At 40.5% G+C, this 25,926-nt stretch overlaps 1 protein-coding gene across 1 annotated transcript in view; it reads right to left on the reverse strand.

The window, feature by feature from the left end:
• Nucleotides 1–370: 370 nt before the first annotated feature.
• The window catches only part of trip4 (thyroid hormone receptor interactor 4), a 112,521-nt gene continuing 86,965 nt past the window's right edge, over nt 371–25,926 (reverse strand). Inside the window, exon 13 of the mRNA XM_073024930.1 lies at nt 371–796. Within this exon, the coding sequence (XP_072881031.1) occupies nt 729–796 (68 nt within the window). The 3' untranslated portion in view covers nt 371–728. The remainder of the gene's footprint in view (nt 797–25,926) is intronic.

Below are 25,926 nucleotides of genomic sequence, written 5' to 3' on the forward strand. Positions count from 1 at the left end.
TACAAGTCTTTTCCTTGGATGGTAAATTGAGATTGAGGTTAACTTAGATAAAACTGGGTTGAACTGAGGTCGTTGATAAGGCCAATGTGGGGACTCTAGATGCCGCCCACCCCCCCCCCCCCCCCCACCGCAGATGGAACAGGTATTGGCCAGCTGAGTGGGTGAATGATGCTCTGTGAGCTAACCTGATTTCCACTATTCCTGTGGGCTCCCAATATATGGCTGTGAGGTTCCAATACCACTTTGAATGTGTCTTCTCCACTTATGAGTGCTCACAATCAGTGGGAATTCTACATTTCTTCAAGGAGACTCTCAGCACATCCTTGAAACTTTGCCTTCATAACTAAAAGCACAATCAAAGACAGACAGATTTCAGCCATCATTAACTATTTTAATCAAATTAAATAAATCGACCAGTTGTGAATTGCTAAATCTAGTGGTAGGATTACTCGTAGGCAATGCATGTTTCTGAACAGTCTTCTCTTTAATAATAGCAAGTTTTTGAATTTCATTTTTAAATAATCTTAAATATTAAGGCTTTGAAATTTCTGGGTCATGAGTGTCAGGCTACTGGTTAATGCAGTGGAAGAGTGTCAGATTTTGGAACTTCATATCATTGGCAGAGTTGGTATAGATTTTACAATATACGTTTTGGTTACCAGCTATGGGACTTTACTGCCACAAGGCAATCCTCATTAAGTCAGATTCCTGGTTTGTTTTTCTTTCCACTACATAATCTGTTTTTGTCGCAATAATGCCTTCTTCATTCCTTGATGAATCTTGGAGTCCAATTTCCCTGTAGGAAACACAAAGGATATAAATCTATTGGAGAGCAAGCAATATTACTACGTTATTTTATAAGCAGAAACAAATGCATGCATTTTTCCAATCCATCTGAAACTGGTTGTTTTTCTAATACTTAATTCAGGATTAATAGACAATTATGGTTAATAGACAATTATGTATCATAGCTAATTTATAATGAGATCTATTATATGTTTTAAATAAGCAATGCTCAGGACAGCAAGCATCTCCTCAAATGTAAACACCAGGAGAATCTGCATTTTATAAAGATGGAGTCTGGTGTAATTACTGGAGCCAAGGACAGGACAAACTTCCCTTTCCAAAATAATAAAGCCTAAGGACCACAATAGCAAATATGAATCATTGTATTTGTGGCTCCAAACAAGCAGATTTGATAAAACCCCATCAAAATCATTTAAAAATGATTCCACTATTCCATCAAAGCCTTTTGGAAACTAGCCAAAGTATTAATGACTACAGTTAAACAAATGAATTCTCTCGTGTATAATTAGCTCTGCAATATCAAAATCTTCCCTGTTCTTCATTACTGTTAATTGCAAATCACGAATGATGAATGTCTATTATGTGTGAATGCACCAAGCTGCTGAAACAGAAGGCGACTCAGAATAAAAACAATATTTTTGCATGAATCAAATAGAATCGATTACAGATTCAGCGGAGTCAGATACTGGACAGGTACTGGAACTTGAAATATCTTCCTCCTTCGGGAAATGTAGCTTCACCTCTTTGGTGATTGCTGGAGAACTCACAAACATTTCCTCTGTTTCCTGCCTATCTGCTCTCACCAAACTCTCCCACTCCATACACAGCAGAAAGAGGCCCCCTGGTTCTCAGCTTTCACCCCACCAGCCTCTGCACCCAGCACAAAGTCCTTCTTCATTTCTGCCAGCTCTACTGGAATCCCACCACCAGCTGCATGTTCCCCTCCACACCCACCCTTTCTGTTTCAACAGGGACCACTATCTCTGCGATTCCTTGGCCCACTCATCCCTTCCTGCCCATCCACTCCCCCTGGAAAGGAGGTGCAGTACCTGTCCCTGCACCATCTCCCTCACCAACATCCAGGGACCTAAACAGCCCTTCTGGGTGAGGCAGACATTCACACGTACAACTTCTCCAACCTATACTATTGCATCTAGTGCTTGTTGTGCTTGGGTAGCCTACAGCCCAAGGGTAGGTTACACAAAGAGAGCAAGCACCAAACACACTGGACCACATACCTTTCCATCTGGGTTTCCTTTCCCTTGGTTTACCTTTCCTACTCTCCTCCCCCACCATCTGACAACATCTCTCCCTTATCTGTTTATCTCCCATCATCTTTCAGACTCTGTTGCCCCTGCCTCCCACCTCTACATACTAGCTATCTTTCCTCCACACTCAGTCCTGGTACAGGATTGGATATAAAACATTGACCATCCCTTTGCCTCCTCAGATGCCTGACCCACTGAGTTTGCAGCTGGTTATTTTTCTTTACTGCAGATCTTTTGCCAGTAGAAGGCAATGACACAACGTGAAAGAAGACAACTCTGAGACAAGGTATTTTATCAGCGGAAGAAAACTGACATCGAGTGAGTAGCCACAAAAAAACGGTGCTTCTTGCTCGCTAGCCAATTAGTCCACTGGGGTTGGAATCCTAGTTCCAAACACACATTAGCTGTTGACTCAGTACATAAAATAAAAATCACTTCAATACCTTCAGCTGCAGTGACTGAACCACAGGACATGTCTTTCATTTGCACCATTGCTTGAACAGATGGCGAGATCTGTATATTTTTGTATCATCAATAGCATCCTTACACATGGACAAACATTCCCTTGTGCTATGCACAATGGAGTTCCCTAGTGATTAATGATTTTTGAAAGGGCACTGGAGGCCACACAACTAACGAGTGGCAGGACCATATTTTTTTCTCTTTTGAGAGGTGAAATCTAATTGCACATTCATGATCAAAGAGCAAAGCTACATTTCCAGCATGTGCTGATTCTGTAAAGCTATCTAGTTTCCGTATCAATTAGCAGCACATTATATAAAGTTAGTGACACACATTGAGAACACAGTGAATTGGCAGGACTCCAAAGGGAATACAGATGCTTGGTTTCTCTGCTGACAAAAAAAAAATCTTCAGGCCAATCAGCTGCAGAAACTTCAGATTACTTTCTCCCTGCCTCCTTCTGGACCCATATCTTAGTCCCACAACTCTGTAACCATCTGTGGTCCACAGGCCACAGCATAACCAAAGTGCAATAACACCATTCCTCTTCATTAACTGCCAACAGGAAATCATGGAATAAAATTGCACAACTGTTAAAGAACAGGAGGAGGCCATTCAGCTCACCGAGTGTATGCTGGTCCCTTTTACAATCAATCCCACTCACCCTGTCACCACCTAATTTAAATCACTCATCACAAGATAATCCTAGTTATGTAACCACTGATGCCAGACAGACAATCTCTGAAGAGTATTGACATGGCTGGGGTCACCCATCTTGTAAAGATACTGCCCAGAAGGCAATAGCAAGCAACTTGTGTAAAAACATTTGCCAAGGACAATTATGTTCATGGAAAGAGACCACGCTCGCCCACATCACATCATACAACACATAACGAACGAACCACAGATGTGATTTTCTAACATCTAAAAGAAAGGGATTAGGTGAGGGAAGTGTGGGAGGACTTTTTTTTAAATAGATTTTTAATTTGTGTGTGGAGGTGTGGGAAGGGGAGGGAGAGACGAACAGAGCAAAGCAGCTTCAGAGTGAGGAAGGTAACTTTGCATCTGTGTATCTAAACTGAAGAATAGCAACCAAGGAACAAAATTATTATAATTTGTGCCAGGATATGTTAATGAATTGTGGATGACTTTAAATTAATTGCAAAATAGCAATCCAAATAAGAAATATCTCAACTACAATGTCAAGGGAACTCAAAAGAAACAAACATTGACTGTCAAACTCTTCCTGTCCTAGACCGCAATTTGCCCTTCACCAAATCTGTCCAATTCATTTAACCTCAGGGAGATGCTGAGATAAACATAAACTTCTATGATAATAAAATGTGGCCACATTTTTGACAGAGAAATTTTTACAAAATTTCAGTGCATGAATTTAACATTACAATTATATTTCTCCAGATCTCTCAAATACAGAAATCACTTGAGTTCTGCACTTATTTGATAAACCACATCTATACTAATTACTATAAACGTCAAAACTATTAACTGGATTTAGCAGCTATTTATTAATGACTTCACAAGCACAAGGTCTTCTACTTTTCAACACACCTTGAAAAAGCCTTTTTAAAGATATTCACAATACTCAGAAAAATAATACCTTCTAATAACAGTAAGTTTGGCAGAGGACTAACTAAGATAACATTATAAACAACTTGAGCTTTGTTTTCTTACTGATGTGAAATCAGTCTTCGCTCCCCATTCTCTGTGCATCTGTACTCACAGCAATTAACATCAGCACAAAAAAATGCTGTAAAAACTGGACAGTTCCTTAACAGAAACTATTTCAAGAGTATATACAGGCTGTGAAACACATACCTCAAGGATTTAATGCAGCCTCCACAGATACTAATACTTTTACAAGATGAATATAAACATTGTTTTCTGATCAGCAGTCCCCTGTTCATCCACAGAACTGTTACCCTCCTCTTTTCCCCTTTCTATGCTCAAGAGTGAAATCTCTTCATGTTGGTTTCAACCTGAATCCCCATTTTCCTACACACGAAGGTAATGTGAAGAACATCTTTACTCCATTCTTTTCAATTTCTTTGACAATGCTGGTAACTTTGAAGGATTTATCAGTTACACTGTGGCTACAGCTTTGCCTAGAAATAAATTCATCATTCAACTGGATATGACTAAGGCACTTCAGTCGGATTTGTAAACTATTATTTTGTGGAGTCCAGGTTACAAGAAGTCAGCTATTTAAAATGGAGGACCAGAGGGAGTAGAGGTTGGTTCATTAAAGGTATTGAAGGCGAAATAATTGAGGAACAGAGAGCTTTGGGGAACTGGCAGAGATGAGGAGGTGGAGCCACGATCATATAGAATGGTGAGGCAGGTTTGAGGGGAGAGGTAACCTACCCCTGCTCCTAGTTTTTGTATGTATAACCTGCTGCTGTGCTGGCTGGATACTTTGCAATGAGTCTACACACACATGTATCTCTTATAGTTTCAACTTCTTGAAAAAAATAACAAATTGCTCTTTAATTTACATCATGCCCATCACAATCTAGGGCACCCCAAAGAACCAGTGAATGCTTGTAGACATTGTGTCATCTTGCAGACTAGGACTTGCCTATTGCAACTCCAATCATGGGATGCCTCTGCTGTTCACTAACCACTCATCAAAAATGAATATTAAAGTTCTTTTGCCCACTTAAAAACACCCTCAAGCTGCCCTTGCAGATCTGCGTTCCTTCCCTCCTCTACAAGTGCCCACAGAAGTTTGGCACCATCTGCAAACCCAGCCACCTGACAATGAATTTGAGCAGCCTCATTGATATAAATTAGCCACACAAGTGGCTCATTATTGATTAGTATGGTTGAAAGCTATTTAATGTTGCTTTTGAGGTCTCTTACCACTTAAGTGGTAATGAATATACAGCTGGTAAAAGAAATTTGTGAGTTTTCTCAGCAGCCAGCACTAAAATGAACTCCAAGTTATTCAAAATAAATTGCATGGGAAGCTTTTTCCTGAAAACATGATGCTCAAAATCTGTTATTCAGCACAGGTAGCCAAGCTCACTTAGACACTGCCACACACAGAGCATCATTCAGCAGCGGAGTTATTACCATCCAATTGTGCATATACATAGCTCATTATGACCTCAGGATGTCCTGAAGTCACCATAATATATAAAAAAGTATAACAATTGAACTGCACAGAGAAGATTCCCCCATATTGTAATGGCTGGTAACCTGGTTTAGTGATGTTGATTTAATGATAAACATCCAACATCCTTTAAAACATTAACTGCATTCCATTGGGTCCTGGTAATTTAGTTGCCTTTAGCCACATTTTTTTAAATAATTGTGTAATTGATTTATTATCTTCACATGTAGTGAGGTAGAGTGAAAAATTTGTTTTGCATGCAAATCATACAGAGCAGTTCAAAACACAAATATATTAAGGTAGGACAATGGGGAGAAGAACATAGTGTTGCACAGAAGAAGTGTATTGTAGGTAGACAATGAGGTGAACGTGCCACAACAAGGTAGATTGTGAGAATAAGTTATCATCTCGGTCACACAAGAGGACAATACTTTATCCTTTGTGACTGGGATGTTTAGAAGTTTCTCTCTGCTAGTTGAAAGTCAGCCATCTCTTACCTCAGGGATCTTAGTCTGTCTTCATCTCCCTTCCTTTCCAGTCCTGATGAAGGGTCTCAGCCTGAAAAGTCAATTGTTTATTCATCTCCATGGATGCTGTCTGACCTGTTGAGTTCCTCCAGTATTTCATGTGTTGCTCTCAAGATAATTTTTTCCTCATGTTAGTCTTTGCTCTCAGATCCTAAATTGTTTCCTGTCATTTGGCTTACCTTTGCCACTTTGTATGTCCTACTTTTCATATTCCTTATCCTTCATCTGCTGTTACCCATAGATGATGCCTTTTTCCACACAGATTTCTCCTTTCTAACTGGGATAAATTCCTACAGAGTGTAATGGACTAGCTGCTAGAATATTTGACATCATGCATCTTAGTTTATTTTCCCAGTCCCGCTTAGACAACTCCATCTTTGTGCCATTATAACTACCCAATCAAAGTGGTTTTCACTCCCGAATAAAATAAAAATAAGAGCTACTACTAATCCTTCCTCATTACTCATGACTATATTTAAAATTCATACATATTGTCTAAGGAGCAATTCCAGGCGCACTCCAAAAGTATATTTCTACAATACCCTTATCAGTATGGTTATTCAATCAATATGTAAATTCAATTCTCCCATGACAATTATAGGTCTCTATAAGCATGCCCTAAATACTTTTCCATTTATGCTCCACCCTGTTGAGAGGTAACATTTTGAGAGCCTGCACAACTTGTTCCCCTGATATCCTATTATTTCAATCCAAACCAGTTCTACATTTCTATCCACTGCCTCCATTCACAGCTCAGCATTACTTAGATATCTGGCACTGGCCTGGTCCCTGGTAACACTATATCCTGGAACACTGAACATCCAACATGGAAACACTGCAATCACATACCGTAACAGCTGTCAGGTGATACTCATACATTGCTATCTGTGTTGTCACGCATCTATCTTATTACAAATGTACTGCATTTAGCTACAGACTTCAGCTTTGATCTTTTTGTTTACAGATTTTACTAACCCGATTTGCTCTGCGCTGCATACTTGGCAATACACAGGAATTACAGTGGATTACAGTGGATTCCAGTTAATTGGGCCATTGGTTAATCATTTATTTGGGACAACTCTGAAGGAACTAAAACTAATTGTGAAAATAGCTGGGATTCCCTTTGTTTATTTGGGACACTATGCTGCTTAATTGGGACGGGAAACTGTTGCCAAACAGTTTCTAATTAGCATCAGTTGGATGCACTTGTGTGGCTATTAAACACTACACTGTGCTAACAGCAAACAGTTTTAAAAATAGCATTAGTTATGTGTTCAAAAAGCAGTGATTTTTGTCACTGATAGTTGGTGAGAAATAAGCAGTAAGACAATTCGGAACTGTTTTGCTCACTGCGGTTTCAAGCATTCAGGCTTGGAGATATGAGAAACCACCAGGAATGAAAATGAACTGATTTCACTACTTCAGCAAGGTAGGGACTACTCGCAACTAACTACTGCAAGTTAGTTGGATTTGAAGATATAAACATCTTGAATGTTACAACAAAAATTACAATTTGGAGAATGCAACAGTTTCTAACTCATGTCAGTCTTGTACATCTATGTGGCTGTTAGACACTACATCAATCTTAGAGAGCAAACAGTTTTTAAATAGTGTCAGTATTATGTTATTCATTTGGGCTGACTGATGCTGAATAAAAAAGCAGTGGTGTTTGACACAATTTCATGCAAGACGGCAATGAAGACAGTCCATTATCTGCACTGGGTGCCTGCCTGCGCTGAATTTATTTATTTACAGTCAATCAAAAGAACACAGCAGCATACTCTGGATGAATTCTTCTGTTGATAACTATTAGGAACTAATACCATTTTATAGTACTGTAGTAATATTAGTAGTGTTCTAATTTGTTCTGTATTTCATTTAAGTATATAATTTGTTACTCAGTTTAACTGTAGTTAGCCTTTTTTCAACTATTTCCATGAAACTAATTGGGGCAGCTGGTTAATTGGACCAAAATGTACTGGTCCTGATGTGCCCCAATTAACTGTATATAGAAAAAAATAAATTAAGTAGTACAAACTGAGAGCAATAAAAACAGTGAGGTAGTGTTCATGGGTTTATTAGTATCAGATTATTCAGTAATCTGATAAAGGGGAAGAGGGGAAGAAGCTCTTCCTGAATTGTTGAGTATATGTTTTCAGGCTCCCGTACCTCCTCCTCAAAGGTAGAAATGAAAAGAGGCATTCCTGGGGGATGGGAGTCCTTAATGAAGATGCTGCCTTCTTGAGGCCTCTCCTTTTGAAAGTGTTCTCGATGCTGGGGAGGTTAATGCCCATGATGAAGTTGGCTGAGTTTGCAGCTTTCTGCAGCTTTTTCCAATCCTGTGCAGTGGCCCCTCCAGAGCACACGGCGATGCAACCAGTTAGAATGCTTGACACAGTAGACCTGCTTAAAATTGCAGGAGCCTTTGGTGGCATTATAGCCACTGCCGTGCCTTCTTTGTAATTGCATCAATATGTAGGACCTAAGACAGACCTTTTGAGATGTTGATACCTAGGTGCGTGAAACTGCTCTCCCTTTCCATAGCTGATATCTTGATGAGAACTGATGTGTGATCCCTTTACTTACTCTTGCTGAAGTTCACAACCAATTTCTTGGTCTTACTGATACTGAGTGTAAGGTTGTTATTGCAACACCACTCAACCATGTCACTCCTGCACACCTCTTCGTCATCATCTGAGATTCTACCAACAATAGTTGTGTCATCGGCAGATTTATAGATGGCACATGAGCTGTGCCTAGCCACAACAGTCTTGGGTGTAGACAGAGTAGAACATTGAGCTAAGCACATATCCTTGAAATGTGTCAGTGTTGATTGTCAGTGAGGAGTTGATGTTATTTCCCATCTGCACTGACTGTGGTCTCCTGGTGAGGAAGTCAAGGATCCAGTTGCAGAGGGAGGTACACAAGCCCAGGTTTTGGAGCTTGTTGATTAGAACTGAGGGTATGATTGTGTTGTACACCGAGTTGTAACCTATAAACAGCAGCCTTACATAGGTATTGCTTTTGTTCAATGAAATTCCATCTGCTGTAGACCTATTATGGCAACAGACAAATTGCAGTGGCTCCAGGTCCTTGCTTAGGCAAGAGTTGATTCTGGCCATGACCAACCTCTCAAAGCACTTCATCACAGTAGGTGTGAGTGCCACTGGGCAATAGTCATTGAGGCAGCTCACCCTGGTCTTCTTGGGCACTGCATATTGTTGCCCTTTTGAAGCAGTGGTCACCTGCGGCTGCAGCAGTGAAATACCAAAGATGTCCTATCAAGCTTACGATATAAGGCACAACAGATCAGCTAAGTATAATGTTTTTCTTCAATATGGGCACCATGTTTCAGAAAGACCCTTAGACAGAAAGGTAAATGAGATAGACTAGAATGCTAACAAGACATAGGTTATGTAGAAACTAATCCACAGGACTAAGAAAAAAGAAAATTTAACAACTGTTCACAGCAGGGATGTGGAGTCAGTTTCCAGTGGACGAAAGATTAATGACCAGAGGGCATTACCCAGCAAATAGGTGAACAAAATGGTGGTTCACTACATAGAAACAATCTTCTGGAAGGAATGATCCAAAGGGTAATGTGAAGCAGATTCAACAAAAACTTTCAGTAGGGAATTAGATTATGTATATCCCGCAGTTATCGGTCTCTTGAGCAGTTAAGATTGATTTTTGACCTCACAATCTACCTCATTATAATTTTGCATTTTATTATTTATCTGCACTGCACTATCTCTGTCACTTTTATACATTATCTTACATTGTTATTGTTTTATGTCAATACACTGTGTAATGATTTAGTCTGTATTTCAGTGTGCGTGACAATAATAAACCAATAAGTGAAGGAGCAGAGGTGTAGATTACATGGAAGAGGCAGAAAAGCCCTAAAGTTATCATTGCTACCCACCTCCACCATTCAAACTTACTCCTCAAGGGTCAGCACCAGAGTGACTTGCAGAATGCTGTGCACGTTGGTACAACTTTAAAATATGCGGCAAAGTTACAGTTGTATAAAGTAACCCAATTCAACTGAACTGTAGCTGCTGTATGCAACTTTATGAGTTCCAGTTAACACCGAAGAGCAACCCAGGGAGCCTCTCCATAAGTGGTCTGGTCATAAAGTCAAGGCAACAAATCCTAAAACTGAAGGAGATTCCAGTCTTCATTGGATTGAGACACACCAACCTCAAAGAAAATGATACCTTACTTCTTTAGTGACAGCAATGACACAACTGACTTTAAACAGCAATCGCCCCAAACTGCAGGAATGCTGAGATGTGTGATGACTACATGATTTCATTGTGGCTTTTTCCAAAAATAAACTTTGTTCATAAAAATATATACATGTACAAAATTACACAGTGCATGGCTCTCTTTAGGTTCATAATGTGATTCAGTTTACAAAGTGACAGTGATACAGATGGGTAATGCTTTCATTCTGTCTACAAAACACCATTACCATTCACATAGTCGCCTGGGACAATGCAAACTTTTAGTGTTTGGGAGGCTCCTACACCAGAATTAGTGCCTGAATCTCTAGTGGCAGAGGAGCCCCAGACTGTAGACCTTCTCTGCAAAGCCTAGGTGTTGGCTGCACCAAGCATCAATGTGTCTCTCAGCATGTACTCCTGCAGCCTAGACTGTGCCAATTGGCAGCACTCTGTTAAATGACATCTCACTATGCTGGAGGATCAAGAAGTTTCAGGCAAATCAAACAGCAACTTTTACTGAATGAATTATCTTTCAGCAACACTTGATGTCCATCTCTGTGTCCCTAGGAAATGCCTGTAGACCAGAGAATCCTCCACTACACAGCTGCTTGGAATCAACCACCGCAAGGCATCCTTCTCCACAAGTACACAATCTGCAAAGATCTGGGTGACTGTTACTTCATTGTACCTGTCCGAGGGCAGCATACATTGGGAGTGAGTCTGACTGTGCAGACCATAGGGCAAAGTAACAGAATTAGGCCATTTTGCCCAGCCAGTTTGTTCTACCATTCCACTGTGGCTGATTTATTGTCTCTCTCAACACCATTTTCCTTCTTCCCGTAACCTTTGACACCCTGACCAATCAAAAACCTATCAACCTCCACTTTAAGTATACCCAATAACCATCTCTGGCAATGAATTCTACTGATTCACTCCCTCTGGCTAAAGAAATTCTTCCCATCTCATATCCAAAGGGATGTCCTTGTATTCTGAGGCTGAGTCCTCTGGTTCAAGACTCTTACACTATGGGAAATATCCTTTGCTCATCCACTCTATCTATCTGGGCCCTTCAATATTCAATAGGTTTTAGTGCAATTCCCCCAACTCCACTCACCTTCGTGCTGGTGAAGGCGCATTCTGCCAGGTGATTTGGACAGTCTGCTCAAGGAGTGACCTCACAAGACCCATTGTGTCTTTAGCTCACACTGCCCATAGGATGTTCTGTGCTGAAATCTGCCTGATAAAATTGTTGTCCAAGGTTGTTTTCCTGAGAGAGCTTTCCCACATTGGACAGGTAGTGTAACAATGTCCAATTTACTAGGACATACAGTGAAAGCAGGTCCAAACCTATCCTTCACAGCACCGGGGAACAGGTCAAACCTTTGCGTGTAGCACCACTTGATGGCCTATGTACTTTGGTTCCAAACAGTCTGATGCATGCCCACATAATGGTGGTCATCAAAAATCACAATGAGGTTATTATCACTATTTTATGTGAAATGAAGTTTGTTGTTTTATAACAGCAGCACAATGCAAAGACATAACATTATTATAAATTACTAAAACAAATAAATAGTGCAAAAAGAAAGGAACAGTGAGGTACTGTTCATGGACCGTTCAAAAACATGATGGTGGAGGGGAAGAAGCTGTTTCTGAATTATTGAGTTTGGGTCTTCAGGCTCTTGTATCTCCTCCTTGATGGTAGCAATGAGAAGAGAGCAAGACCTGGGTACTGGAGGGGGGTCTTTAATGATAGATGCCACCTTCTTGAGGCATCGCTTCTTGAAGATGTCCTCAATGGTGGGAAGGATCATGCTTGTGATGGAGCAGGCTGAGTGTACAACCCTCTTGTGATCCTCAATATCAGTGATGCAACTGGTCTGAATGCCCCCCCCCCCCATCATACAGCAAAAGAAATTTGAAAGAGTCTTTGTGACATACAAAATCTCCACAAACTCATTACAAAGTAGAGCTGCTGGTGTGCCTTTTTCATGATTGCATCAATGTGTTCGGCCCAGGATAGATCCTCTGAGATGCTGATATCCAGGAACTTGAAGCTGCTAACCCTTCCCATCACTGATGACGAGGACTGGTCCCAACTTCTTCCTTAAGTCCACAATCAATTCCTTGGTTGTGCTAATGTTGAGTGTGAGGTTGTTATTGTGATGAGGGCAATGTTATGCACACCTTTCCCCCATTATCCAGGGACTTGTCAGACTCATTCCATCTTGGATCTCCAGCTGAACTGGATGATGGCTTGGCTGATTGCCAGGCAGGAATATGACTCATTTATTTTATTGTAAAGCTCCAAAGCTCCTAATAGAACTGCTGTTGAATTGTTTTCAAGAAGATTACTTTTCTGCTTTTAAGTGAGGATGATCAGATTCAGCGCTTTCAACTTCCGCTGAACTCTGTGAGTCACTGACAAAGCAGTCACCATTTTGGCCAACACTGCGCTGTTTTTGTGTATTATTCACATCCAAAGTCTGTCCTCTTCTGGCTGCTTGTATGCAGATCTGCACTGAAATTAAAACAATGAACAGCAAGCATTCCAGTGCTCTTGGGTTCTATTGTTTGACATTCAATTCCCTAACTAATCTAATTACTGCAAAACTTAACAAATTGTTTGCAGAGAAACATCAAACGATATTTCTCTACTGCTATACTTCACTGGCACTAACTACATTTTAATTCAAGTATAAATAATTGAGTGCTTATTAGCAATCCAAACCAGAGATTAAAATACAATTTTAACTTTAAACAAAATCAAAGACCAAACCCATCCTGGACATACTTTTTTTCTCCCTTCTCTCACCGAGCAGGAAGTACAGAAGTCTGAAAACTTGTACTCTCAGGCTCAAGGACAACTTCTATCCCACTATCAGACGATTGAATGGACCTCGCATATGAAAAAGATGGACTCTTGGCTTCATTCTTCAGTAGCTTTTACACTTTGTTCTGCGTTGGTACTGTTTTATCCCTCAATGCACTGTGTAATGATTTGATCTGTATAAATAGTATGCAAGACAAGCTTTTCACTGTTTCTTGGTACATGTGACAAATATAATAAACCAATACCAAAATTTACTTAACAGAATGCTGCAGAGGCTTCAGTGATCCAACTTGACCCAAGGAGATTTTCTCTACAGCTAATGCCTCAAAATCAGTGCAGGCACATGTACATATGAGAGTCAGATGGGTGGTGCTTTTTGATCCAAGCATACAGATGTAGGCCATTCAATCCACAGTTCATTTGAAAAGCTGATCTGTATCCTGATGTCACATTCCTGGTGGTGCCATACCCCTACTGAATAATAATTCACAAATAAAAATAGAACGTGCTGGAAACTCTCAGCTGGTCCAACAGAAGTATTGGGTGAGAAATAGAATTAACATTTTTGATCATTGACCCTTCTTCTTTAGACCTGATTTGCCCTTCATTAATAATTTGAAATGTAAATCATATCACCTTCCATAGATGCCACCTGACCAATTACCAGCTCATCACAAATACAAAAGATTTGCAGATGCTGGAAGTCCAGAGGAACAAACATTAAATGCTGGAAGAATTCAGCTAGCCAGGTGACATTTACGAAGAGTAATGAACAGTTGATGTTTCAAGTTGAGACCCTTCATTAGGACTTCATCTGGGAGAAGACAGCTCCAGATTTCCGCTTTTCTTCATGTGGAGAAGTGCAACTTCTTGTCATTCCTAGAAATCTGAAGCAAAACACCAAGAAGCTGAAGGAACCTATAAAGGGAGATAGTCAGCCAACGCTTTGGGTTAAGGCCCTTCATCTGGACTGGAGAAACCTGGGATGTCAATTTTCCATTTCTCTCCATAGAGGCTGCCTGATCCACTGAGTTCCTCCAGCACCTTGGTGAGTCATTTCTGATTGGTCCAGCTCCAATCTTATATAGTTTCATCTTGTATTCTGCTGCCAGAGGAAGTATCTTCTCAGCATCTACCTAATCAAATCCTTGAAACTTACAAACAACTTCAACTGCATCAGATAATCTTCTGAAATCATTGAAATAAAAATCAACTCTTTGGAATCACAAACATGAGAAAATCCACAGGTGCTGGAGATCCAAATCAATACACACAAAATGCTGGAGGAACTCAGTAGGTCAGGCAGTATCAATGATTAAACATCAAGATTAAACATTTGATGTTTTGGCCCAAGACCCTCGAGGTTCCAAAGAGCATCAGCTCTTTGGAAACTGTTCTCACGGATGAATCTCAGACCTGGTGTGTTGTCTCAGATCAGCGCATGCCCATTCAGATGCTTTTTAAGCTGTGGAGCCCAGAATGAATGCAATGCTTCAGCTGCAGTGTAACCACACTATCACAGAACACCACTCCTTTGTATTCCAGATAATGGGAGATATCTCTTAAAAGGGACATTGATATTTTTCTCTTCAAGTGGAACACACAAAGCAAGAAGGCACTGAGCCAGAAAGCAGAGGATGCCGTCTTACCATGCCTTTGAAATACACACAGAACAAACAGGAGGCAAGTGGTATTCTTGCACTTAAATGCCGAAAAGCGGCGATGTGTTATGAGTTCCAGCGCCACCTGCTCTCAATCTGCACTGCAGCAATTCCATCTCTTGAGCCCATGTGCTGGACCAGGTGGGGGAAGGGGGCTGCAGCCAGTTACTGGTTATTGTAGGCAGCTTTCTTGCTTGGGAAAAGTCAAGCAGACAAAAATACAATTTCAAAGCATGTTTCAGTGCTAGGTACTCTCCCAGGCACTTACATAAACATCAATTATCACGTCGTAAAAAGGGGCACCTGGCAGTCATCCGCATTGAATGACCAGGGACAGCAGCTGCTCTTAATATTGAACTCACAAAGCAGACCACCAGAACACTCTAATTACACACTGCCTTGTTGCTCTCAAAGACTTGGGGGCTTTCCAGTGTTGACCCTCTACACAGGCCCAACCCATTCACTGGAAAGGCTATGTGTCAATTTTACAACTGCTGTGATGTGCTAGTCCCACTTCTTGCAGCTCACCTCATGGCATTAGTGAGAAGGCAGTTTCACATGAACACAGTATTAGAAGCTGGACCGTTATCATTACTGCTTTCACGTGGCTCAAATGGTAATCATGAAGAAACATCTAAACCCCACAGCCTGAACTTCACTGAATAAAATGTTATGCACAGAACCAAGATATATGCAAATCCTTGGCACTGTACAAGCAAATCTTCCTCAATCCATGATCTGTTTAGGATTCAATCAACATTTGGAAAACCTCTCTGGCTCTGTGCCAGGCTGGGTCTATGTGCCTTTGTGTTGTCATGCCAACCGAGACATAGCTGACTCGCTTGTATTTACATCTCAGAAAAAAGACTGGCATAATTAAAAGGACAAATGTAAATCCATTTAGTGACATAACTGGCTCAGTCGATGGAAATTATTTCTTCAAAATGTCTGTCAATATTGTTTTTCCTGTCAAAAGCATCAGCTTCCAGATAATTCAGCAATGTGCTAATCTGTTCAAATATGAAAAAAGCATCTACGTAACGACACACTTAATTTAAAAGGTCCAAACAACTGCTGCTAAAATACACTGTGCTCTCTCCCACCCTTGGGCTCTGTCCATTTGTAGCGGAGGCTCGAAGCCAAGCTCTCCTCATACATGCAGAAAACTTGCATATGTAAATCACCACTACAGTGGACGCAAATTTCAACCAAGGTTTTCTTTTGAAAGGCTCTTTCATATAATCATAAATTCTACGAAGGCTGCAATGGCCAGTAAGTTCCTATTGCTGTTTAACATTTGGGTTTTGTACAACATGAGGATGTTTATCCACAGCTGGGTACCTTCCGCTACCAGATTAGTGGATTGGATATGATGCCATTGTGAGCAACTGCACAAACATTGCGTATTGAAAAGTAGTGGCACTGACACAGTGTACAGCAAGTTATAGACAGTAATGTTCTTGTTGCTTCCAATTGCGTGAATAAAGAGGTGACTGACTCTTCCATGTCCTCAGGAAATACAAAAGCACTCTACAGACAATGTACTTTCATTGTAAAATAAAACATGCAGCAGGCAATTCATACATGACATGAACAGCATTGAGAAAGTGATGTGCTAATAATTTTAGGTGTTTTACAAGCAATAAGGATCAGACTCCTCTTTGAAACAACCATCAGCTCTGTAATGTTCTCCTGAAAGGGAAGACAGGGGCTTAGTGGGACCTCAGATATTTCTGTAGCCTCCTCAGTGTCAGCTTTGATTATGTTGGAGAGTCCTTGGAGTTGAAGCCCCAACATTCTGACTTGGAGGCAAAACTACTCCTACCATAGAATCATGGCTGACTTAATAAAATTGGATTTTATACCAACACCATGTGAACTACGTATTTTAAGGCAGACGATATGCAGTAAATACAATCATTTGACAACGAAAGACTGCAGACACTGGAATCTGGAGCAATAAACAATATGCTGGAGGAACTCAGCAGTTCAAGACAGCATCTGTCAGGGAAGGGATTTATCAACTCTTCAGGTCAAAACCCTGCATCATGTCCGCAGCATGCGGAGTTCCTCCAGCAAACTGCTTGCTGCTTCAAAGGCAACAATTTCACTTGCACAGTCTAATTAATAATTATTCATCTGTACCATCAATACAGGGAATAATAGCAGCAAGATTGTACTTTCATTTCATAACCCTTCGAATTATGTGATCTTTATAGGGGATAGGTAGCTCTCAGGATTTAAAAGGGCACAAAGATCAGAAACCTATGACAAGTTCATTCTGAGGGGCAGCTGAGCTACAAACCTTGGTGTTAAGGACATGTTTGCTCAACTATTCATCTTCATAATGGCACTTAAAAGGCTCATATAGTCGTGTGTATTCAATAGGAGCGAGCACTCTATCATCCATGACAACAAAGCCATGTAGACTACAGATGTTTAATGGGAAGTGCAAATGGTCAGACACCAACTTTCTATCTTTGGGATCTGAGTTCAGCTGCAACCACTGCCTTTTTTAAGGATAACAAGGAATTCAAAGCTAAAATTCCTTGTTTCCCATTTTACAAAACTTCTACAGGCAAACACAGGCAAATAGAACTAACTCGATTAGACAACTTGACTGGCACAGTCAAGCTGGGCTGAAGGGCTTGTTTTTATGTTGCATTGCTCTATGACTCTACAATGTCTGACTAAGTGGCTCTGCTGAAAATAGAAGGTTGCACACAAGCTACTCGGGATCTATCATGCAGAACTGAAAGGGAGTTTTACAGTGCCTTAAAGGAATGGTGTTCTTGACCTGGTATTTCCTGCTGTAACATTCTTCCATGCAAAGCAATCAAGACCAGGAGCAGTGGTGTATTTAACAGGTAATTTGATAAGTGCATATAGGGGAGCCTGTGGAAGAAGAACAAATTCAGAAGATGTAGAGGTAAAGGTAGGCAAATGGGAGCAAATTTAGTTGGGGCAGGAAAGAGAGGGTTGTGCTTATAAATAGTGCCTTCATGACTCTTGCGATTCCAAAACATTTTACAGCTCTGAAGTACTCTGAAGCCTTGCCATTGTTGTGACATAGGAAAAGTGGCAATGAATCTACATAAAGCCATCTCATTCAGAGAGCAAAGTGAAAACAAAATGTATTTTGTGATGTTATTTTAAATGTAAATATCAATCAGGAAAATAAATTTCCATGACCTCCTTTGAAACAGTTATGTATTCATAAAACTACACGCCACAGAAAACAGACCCTTTGGCCTATCTTTCCCATGCTAACCAAGTTGTCTAATTGAACTAATCCCATTTGCTACATTTGGCCCATACCTCTCCAAACCCTTTCTCTTCATGAACCTGTCCAAATGCCTTTTACACACCAGTACTTCCTCTCACAGCTTGTTCTATATATGGACCACCACATGTGTGAAAAAGTTGTTTCTCGGGTCTCTTTCAAATCATTCCTCCCTCACTTTAAGCCTATGCTTATAGCTTTGGACTCGCGCACCCTGGGGAAAAACTGGGCTATTCACCTTATCTATGCCCCTCGTGATTTTATAAGCCTCTGTAAGCTGAGCAACAAGAGGGAAAAAATCCTGGCCTATCCAGTCTCTCCTTGTAGTTCAAATCTTCCAGTCTTGATAACATCCTCATAAATCTTTTTGCACCCTTCCCAGTGCAAATATCCTTCCTTACAGGGCAGCCAGAACTGTATGCAGTTCTTTGATTATGGCCTTACATGGCTGCATCATTAAGTTTCAATTCCTATACTCAATCTTAATGTCCAGTGACAAGGAAACTTTTCATTTGAGTTGAGAGCAGAGATGAGCCTTTGGTTGGATGTCTCACTGAAAGATTAAACCTCTGATGTTTTAGTACCTTTTAAATATTTCTCTGAGCTGAATAACCTGCTTTACAATAAATGGTGTATGCACATTAATATTTGAGGGGTGTCACCAATATTCATTCCACAGCCAACACATGAAGATGATTTATCTGACAATAAATTTAAGTGTTCTTTGTGGAATTAAGTCTCTTCACAATCTGTACTTTATCATGTGAGAAAATACACAATTGGCTTTAAAAATACTTTGGGATGCTCTGAAATTATTAATGCAAACCCTTTTTCCCCCACCTGTTTCTAAACATGCAAGAAGATTTTTGAAAGCTACTCTGCAATATAGGGTAACAATTGACACATGTACATTTTGGCTCTCATTCTGGCTGTACTTAAAAGTTCCGAAGGTCAGTAACATTTCTTCTGCTCCATCTATGTGCGTGCCATAAAGCACTTCAATCATTTGCCTTGCATAACTCACACCATCACCAGGAACACATACTGAGTGGGAAGACATTTGGAGTCTTATTAGATTTAATACCTAATTCAGAAGAGTAACATTCACTCCTTTGAAAATAACAAAATTAGAACTCAAGCACTGCCACGGAAATTGTTACAGTCTCCAAAAGCATATGACCACCCTCAAATCCAGGTGGGCAATTTGGATGCATCTTTAAAGTGCAACTTGTCAAACAAGATTAAATTTAAGGTGATATTCCAGTTTTTTGACAGACACTTTTCAAGAGACTGCACTTGAGAAGCTGACAGGAAACAGGATGTAATGCCCTTTAGGAAAGTGTATTACACTGCATTATGGATTGCTAAAACATAGGTTTGTGCCTGAGATTTTTCCATTTTAATCAAAGCACTGAATAATGCCCAGAACAGAAGCCAAGAACACTGTAAAAGGATAAAGGAAAATAAAAGGAAGAAAATTGTTTTTTTTTAAAGTTAGCCAAATTACTGTACTTTGACAAGGCCTCATCATATCCCAAAGACATTCCCAATGCACTTTACAGCTAATACTTTCAAAATGAATGTTGCAATATAACTAAAGAACATAGCTACCTTGCACACTCAACAGTTCATAAGCAACACCTAAAGTCAGGGGCTCCCAACCTTTTTTATGACATGACACCTTACTATTAACCGAGGGGTCCGTGGACCCCAGATTGTGAACCCCTGCCTTAAATGAAAGGCCAATAATTTTTAGTCAGATCATGGCTCAGTGTTTTTTTGGATTCGTGGAGATGGTTTGGGGACAGAAAGGGAAGTTAGGGGTCAGGTTAGGGTTTTAGGGCGAGGGATGTGGGGAGGTTAGAGGAATTAGAGGACAGGTCTTAAACCTTAAGTCTCTTCGTTCGAAAAACTGCAAAGCGGATGTGGGACATCCACAGACCATACCAGATGTCTGATCCACAGACCAGCGTGGATGAAGGCTGGTGACTCCCCAGGGTCAGCAAGTTCCATGTGGGCAAGAGAAATAAGGCCCGATGGCCCCCTGGGTTTGCAAATTGGACAGACTAGAGTTTGAGGCCTATTACTGGGTGATTAGTGTGTCCTGGGATTGATGCCAAGGATCGACGCCCCGTGAGTCAAGTTGGAAGCCTGGAAGTCATGACCCATTGGTCAGATATGCGGCAAATCTCCGCATATCTGCTGGGGTAGTCAAAAGCCCAATGTCTGTATGTCCGCATTGGAATCTGTGTCCAAGTTGCAGTCTGCTGGAGGCCGAAGAACACGGACTAACTTTGGGTTAGAGTGCTGTGTATATGCGTGGGTGGGAGCGAGGAACAGGAGCTTGTTTTGCTGCTGCTGTTTAGAAGATTAGATTACATTAGATTCAACTCTACTGTCATTGTGCCGAGTACAGATACAAAGCCAATGAAATGCAGTTAACATCTAACCAGAAATGCAAAGAATAGTGTTATTTACAAAATAACTGCGAATAAAAAGTAAGTGCTACAGCACATAAATATAAAAGTACTGAGACAGTACAATATGGGTGCAATACTGCTTAGCGCTGTGATGTGAGGTTCAGCAGGGTTACAGCCTCAGGGAAGAAGCTCTTCCTGTGCCTGCTGGTGTGGGAGCGGAGGCTCCTGTAGCGCCTTTCAGATGGGAGGAGAGTAAAAAGTTCATGGTTAGGGTGAGATGCATCCTTGTTAATGCTTTTTGCTCTGCCCAGGCAGCGTTTATTGTAGATGTTCTCAATGGTGGGCAATTGGGTGCCGATAATCCGCTGGGATGTTTTCACTACACGCTGGAGTGCTTTGCGGTCTGATACGGGACAATTGGCATACCACACTGAGATGCAGTTGGTGAGTATGCCCTCAATGGTACAGTGGTAAAAGTCCGTCAGTATCCTGGGACAGAGGTGAGCTTTCCTGATGCTCCACAGGAAATAAAGGTGCTATTGCGCCTTTTTGATCAGGATGGAGGAGTTCAGGGACCAGGTGAGATCCTCGGAAATGTGGACACCAAGGAATTTGAAGCTTGGTACATGCTCCACTACAACTCCGTTGACATAGATGGGAACGTGAGTGTGGCTCCTAGCATGCCTGAAGTCGCTTGTTGTGTTTGTGTTGTTTAGCCAAGCATTATGGGCTTGCTACGGTGGCAGCAGAATGTGTGGTGACACCTGAAAGCTGCCCCCAGCAAGCCTTGGGTGTGTTGGTTGCTAACGCTAACAACATTTTTCACCTTATGTTTCGATGTACATGTGACAAGTAACATTGAATCTTTTATTGCCCATTGGAGCAAACAAATAAGAGTATTGGCATAAGTTTTTGCTTCAAAGAATGCTAAGGAAATTTCCTAATACACCCCGTTATACTTTTAAGACTGTTGGCTCAAACAAAGATGCTGCTCAGTAAGTAGGGTTTGGATCTTATCATGGAAAATGTGGAGCCAAAGCACAAAACAGTCACAGCACAATCTCTGAAAATCATGTAAATTTTGCTCCAGGGAGAACACAATCACAAGAAGCACTAGATATACTATATCCGTGCTCACCAACGTCAATGTCAAGGACATTTTTTCTCTAAAATCTGATAATCACAAACCATGGTAACCATGATACCTGTGGCCTTCTTAGTCACAGCTCCCAATTAAACACAGCTTTAATTGCAAGCCTCATTAAAAAATAATCACAGCTTTGGTATACATTTTGAAAGATGTACAAACAAGGAAGAAGGCATTCACTGGGCGATAAACCAGATGATTAAGAGGAGTTTGGACGAGGACAGACTTGAAATCAAAGCAAATTAGACTGAATTGTCTCACTCTCTTCTACTTGCCTTTGGAAAACATCAGCATTCCTGCTGCGATTTGTAATGAGGAAAATTATTGTCCCAGTCATTTGTTCCACTTTCAAATGACTGTTCTTCGTTATATCACTATTGCATCTCATTTAACTTTAGAGGCTGCCAATTATGTGTTACAAAGTTACTTGGCCTTGTTGTTGAATTATAAAGCTCCAATTCAGGTCAAGTTCCAAGAAATGTAAATTGGAAAATGGAATATGTTGAACTCGTGGGATTAAGAAGTCAAGCAGTTCATAAATATTTCCATGTTACATTCACTGCTGTTATGGGACAATCATTACTCCTACCAAAAGCATAAAATTGGTTCAAGGATAGTTATGAAAGATGAATGAGTTGCTCAAAAAATATTGGTCTCAGAAATCTAAAAGGTAGCAACTGAGATCACTCTGCCACACTGTGTATCATGGTGTTTATCATGTCTTTGGTAACAGATTGGCAGTGAAATTGGTGGAATGAGGAACAGAAGCTGGGACAGACTATACTGTTCCTCACAGATGCTTCAGCATTCAATATTAAGGGAAATCAAATGCAGCCCAGGTTCCCCTTCCTTCATAACACTGTGCTGAAAAATCATTCCTTCAGCTTTGAATATTAGCATTAGCATTAGAATATTGAGTATTAGCATTTCTACGAGGCACAAAACTCTAAAGGTTCACAGACCAACCCCTTCCTAAGGCCTGTGATCCCTGGTTCTGGAAGCAGCAGCAGCAGCCTCTCCACATTTATCTTGTCCATTCATTTCATAATCTTGTATACATCAATGGTGACACTGTTCATTTTCCTAAACTCTGGTGAGCATATAATCTTACTCACACTCCCAGGAATCAATCAAGGAATAAACACCACCTCCAAGGCAAATACACGATCTCTTGGGATTACAAGCTAAAACTACACATTCTGCTTACTCCAGGTGTCATTTCACTTTGGCCCCGATATAATTACAACAAGACTGCACTACTTATTCACTCTAACCATAATAGGAAACATACCATTCTCCTTCCAAAATGTTTACTGTACCTAATGTTAATGCTAACTTTGCATTTCATGAACCAGCAAACTAAAATGCCTCAACATACAGCATTTACCAGCTTATCAGCCCAAGATTTTTTCCTTCAGAGTATATAACCTCGTATTTCCCATACAGCATTCTATTTCCATCTTTTTGCCCATTCACTTAATGTGCTTATTGCAGGCTATATGCTCCTCACAACTGCAAACATACCAAGTTCTTACCATCAAGTAAAACCCAATATAAATTGTGAAGAGATGAGAGTCTATTATTGACTGACATCACACCTCTCTGGCAACCTAAAATCAACCCATTTACTTCTACTCTTTATTTTCTATCTTTTATTAAATTCTCCATCCACACCATTATTTTATGAAAAAACCTCGCGTGGGATCTAAGTAAATACCTTTTTAAAAATCCAGATATACAGCAGCCACTGGTTCCACTACTAATTGCATCCTAAATGAGCTAACTAGATTTATTGAACTTCAGTTCTGTTCATAAAATCATGTTGACTTTTCTAGTTATATAATGAGTTTTAAAATTCCCTAACTTTAAAGAAAGATTGCAGTACTTTCTCAACAATTGATGGCAGGATGGTAGGTCTACAGATTCCCATTCCTCCTCTCCCAGCAATCCATGGTAGAGCTGCTATATTTGTTATCCTTCAATTCTTCCCTTATTTAATTAGCCATCAATGGATCAGTTTTTCTGAGGAACTTCTATTTCACAATAAAATGAGTATCTGTTGAATGCCATGAATTGTTAGTTAAGTTTATCTGCTGGTAAATCTTTTAATTTCCCAATATACAGGTAGTTTGTAATTGACTTGATTTAAATTCAAATCTTGGACTTCTGAGTAATCTTGCTCTTCCTGACTTGTATTTTTTTTTAATATCTCAGTTGAGATTATTTCCATACCTCCCTGTCCCCACCCAAAAAGAGAATCCTTTATTATGAAGATACAAATCAACTTTGCCTCCACACAAGAGAGTCTAGAATAACTCTATCCAATTGGTCTCAGATGTAATTGCTCTGGAAAACTGCCCAAAACACATTCAATGAATTCATTCTCAAAACAAGCCTCCAGCATTCTGTGCGTGTTGCTCAAGATTTCTAGTTTGATTAAAGTCCCCAATGATTAATATATTTTGCAGTTAGATTTTCTGTCTTGATTACTCTTCTTCTGAGGAAATCCAACAGGATGAAGAATAACTTCTGTAGCACATATGGGAACTACATACTCTTCCACCGTTGGGGAGGGAGGTGGCTGACAAGGCAGTCAAATGAATACGGTAGTTTGAGGGGTGGTGAGCTCCATACGGTGTGCTATGGAGGGGCCACTGCACAGGATCGGAAATAGCTGCAGGAAGTTGCATACTCAGCTAGCTCTATCATGGGCATGACCCTTCCCAGCATGGAGGAGATCTTTAAAAAGTAATAGCTTGAAAAGGTGGCATCCATCACGAAGGATCCCCATCATCCAGGACATGTCCCCTTCTCATTGCTACAATCAAGGAGTGGTACAGGAGCCTGAAGATAAACACTCAACGTTTTAGGAACACTACCTCACTATTTTTTCCTCTGCTTTTTCACTACACACACATTTCTTATTGTAATACATAGTTTTATGTATTGCACTGTACTGCTGCCGCAAAACAACAAAATTCATGACATTTGCCCGTGAAATTAAAACTGATTCAGATTCTTGTTCTGTCAATTACACCTCTGCGTACTCCCAACATATGCACTCAAGGTCTCAATACTGTCCCAAATGCCGCTTCTCCACTGTCAATGGTCATGGGCCAGAGTCCCAAGGAGTCAGTAAGAATATTGCATTTCTTTAAGGAGGCAACAAGGGCAACCTTGAATCTTTTTCTGTATCTATCAGGTAATGTCCTCCACCGGAGCTTGGAACTGTGTCAATTTCTTGATGAAGACTTTCTTCAACTGCTGCTGCTGTGAGGAGGACTGTAAACCACAGCCATAGAAGGATTTTCTCTCCAGTTATCCTGCAGAGAGTTATTCTGGGCCATGTCCACACCACAAAAATCATCCTCTCCTCCATGGACTTGACACTTCTTGCTGTCTCAGTGAAGCGTTCACCCCAGAAATTCTCTCTTCTCTCCTCTCCCAGTGGGGCGAAGGTATGAAAGCATGTACCATTAAGCTAAAGGACAGCTTTTATCCTGCCGTTGTAAGACAACTGAGTAATTCCCTAGAACGTTAAGATGGACTCTAGACTTCACAATCTACCTTGTTATGTCCTTGCACCTTATTGTCTGCCTCCAAAGTTCACGCAATCTTGTCTAAATAGGTACCGTCAAGCTGTATGACACAGCAGATATATCGTCAGTGAATTAATAGCTATGATACAGAGGAGAGCACAGAAGAGATTCTGCAAACACTGAAAATCTTGGGCAACACACATAAAATGCTGGAGGAACCCTTCATGATGAAGGGTCTTGGTCCAAAATGTTGACTATTTATTCTCTTCCATTGACTAACCCTGACCTGCTGAGTTCCTCCGGCATTTTGTGTGTGTTATATGAAGTGTCCAAGTTCTTCAATACAAGCTAAAAAAAAAGCCAGCAGATTACATCCTGACTGTCGCATTGCTCATGATCTTCAAGTAATTAGCCAAGGGCATTTGTGCAAATCGTTTCTGTAAATGCAGCATCTATTTCCACTGACAGAGGGATCAATAATCAAAGGACACAGATTTAAAGTAAATAATAAAAAGAAACACTGATGAACACAGAATTAAAACAAAATAGTACAAAATGATGAGCTGGAGTGCACTGTCAGATAGGATGCTACAAGTAAATCCAGTAACTAAATAAGA

This window comes from Hemitrygon akajei, chromosome 21, assembly GCF_048418815.1.
Source record: "Hemitrygon akajei chromosome 21, sHemAka1.3, whole genome shotgun sequence".
Classification (NCBI taxonomy): Eukaryota; Metazoa; Chordata; class Chondrichthyes; order Myliobatiformes; family Dasyatidae; genus Hemitrygon; species Hemitrygon akajei.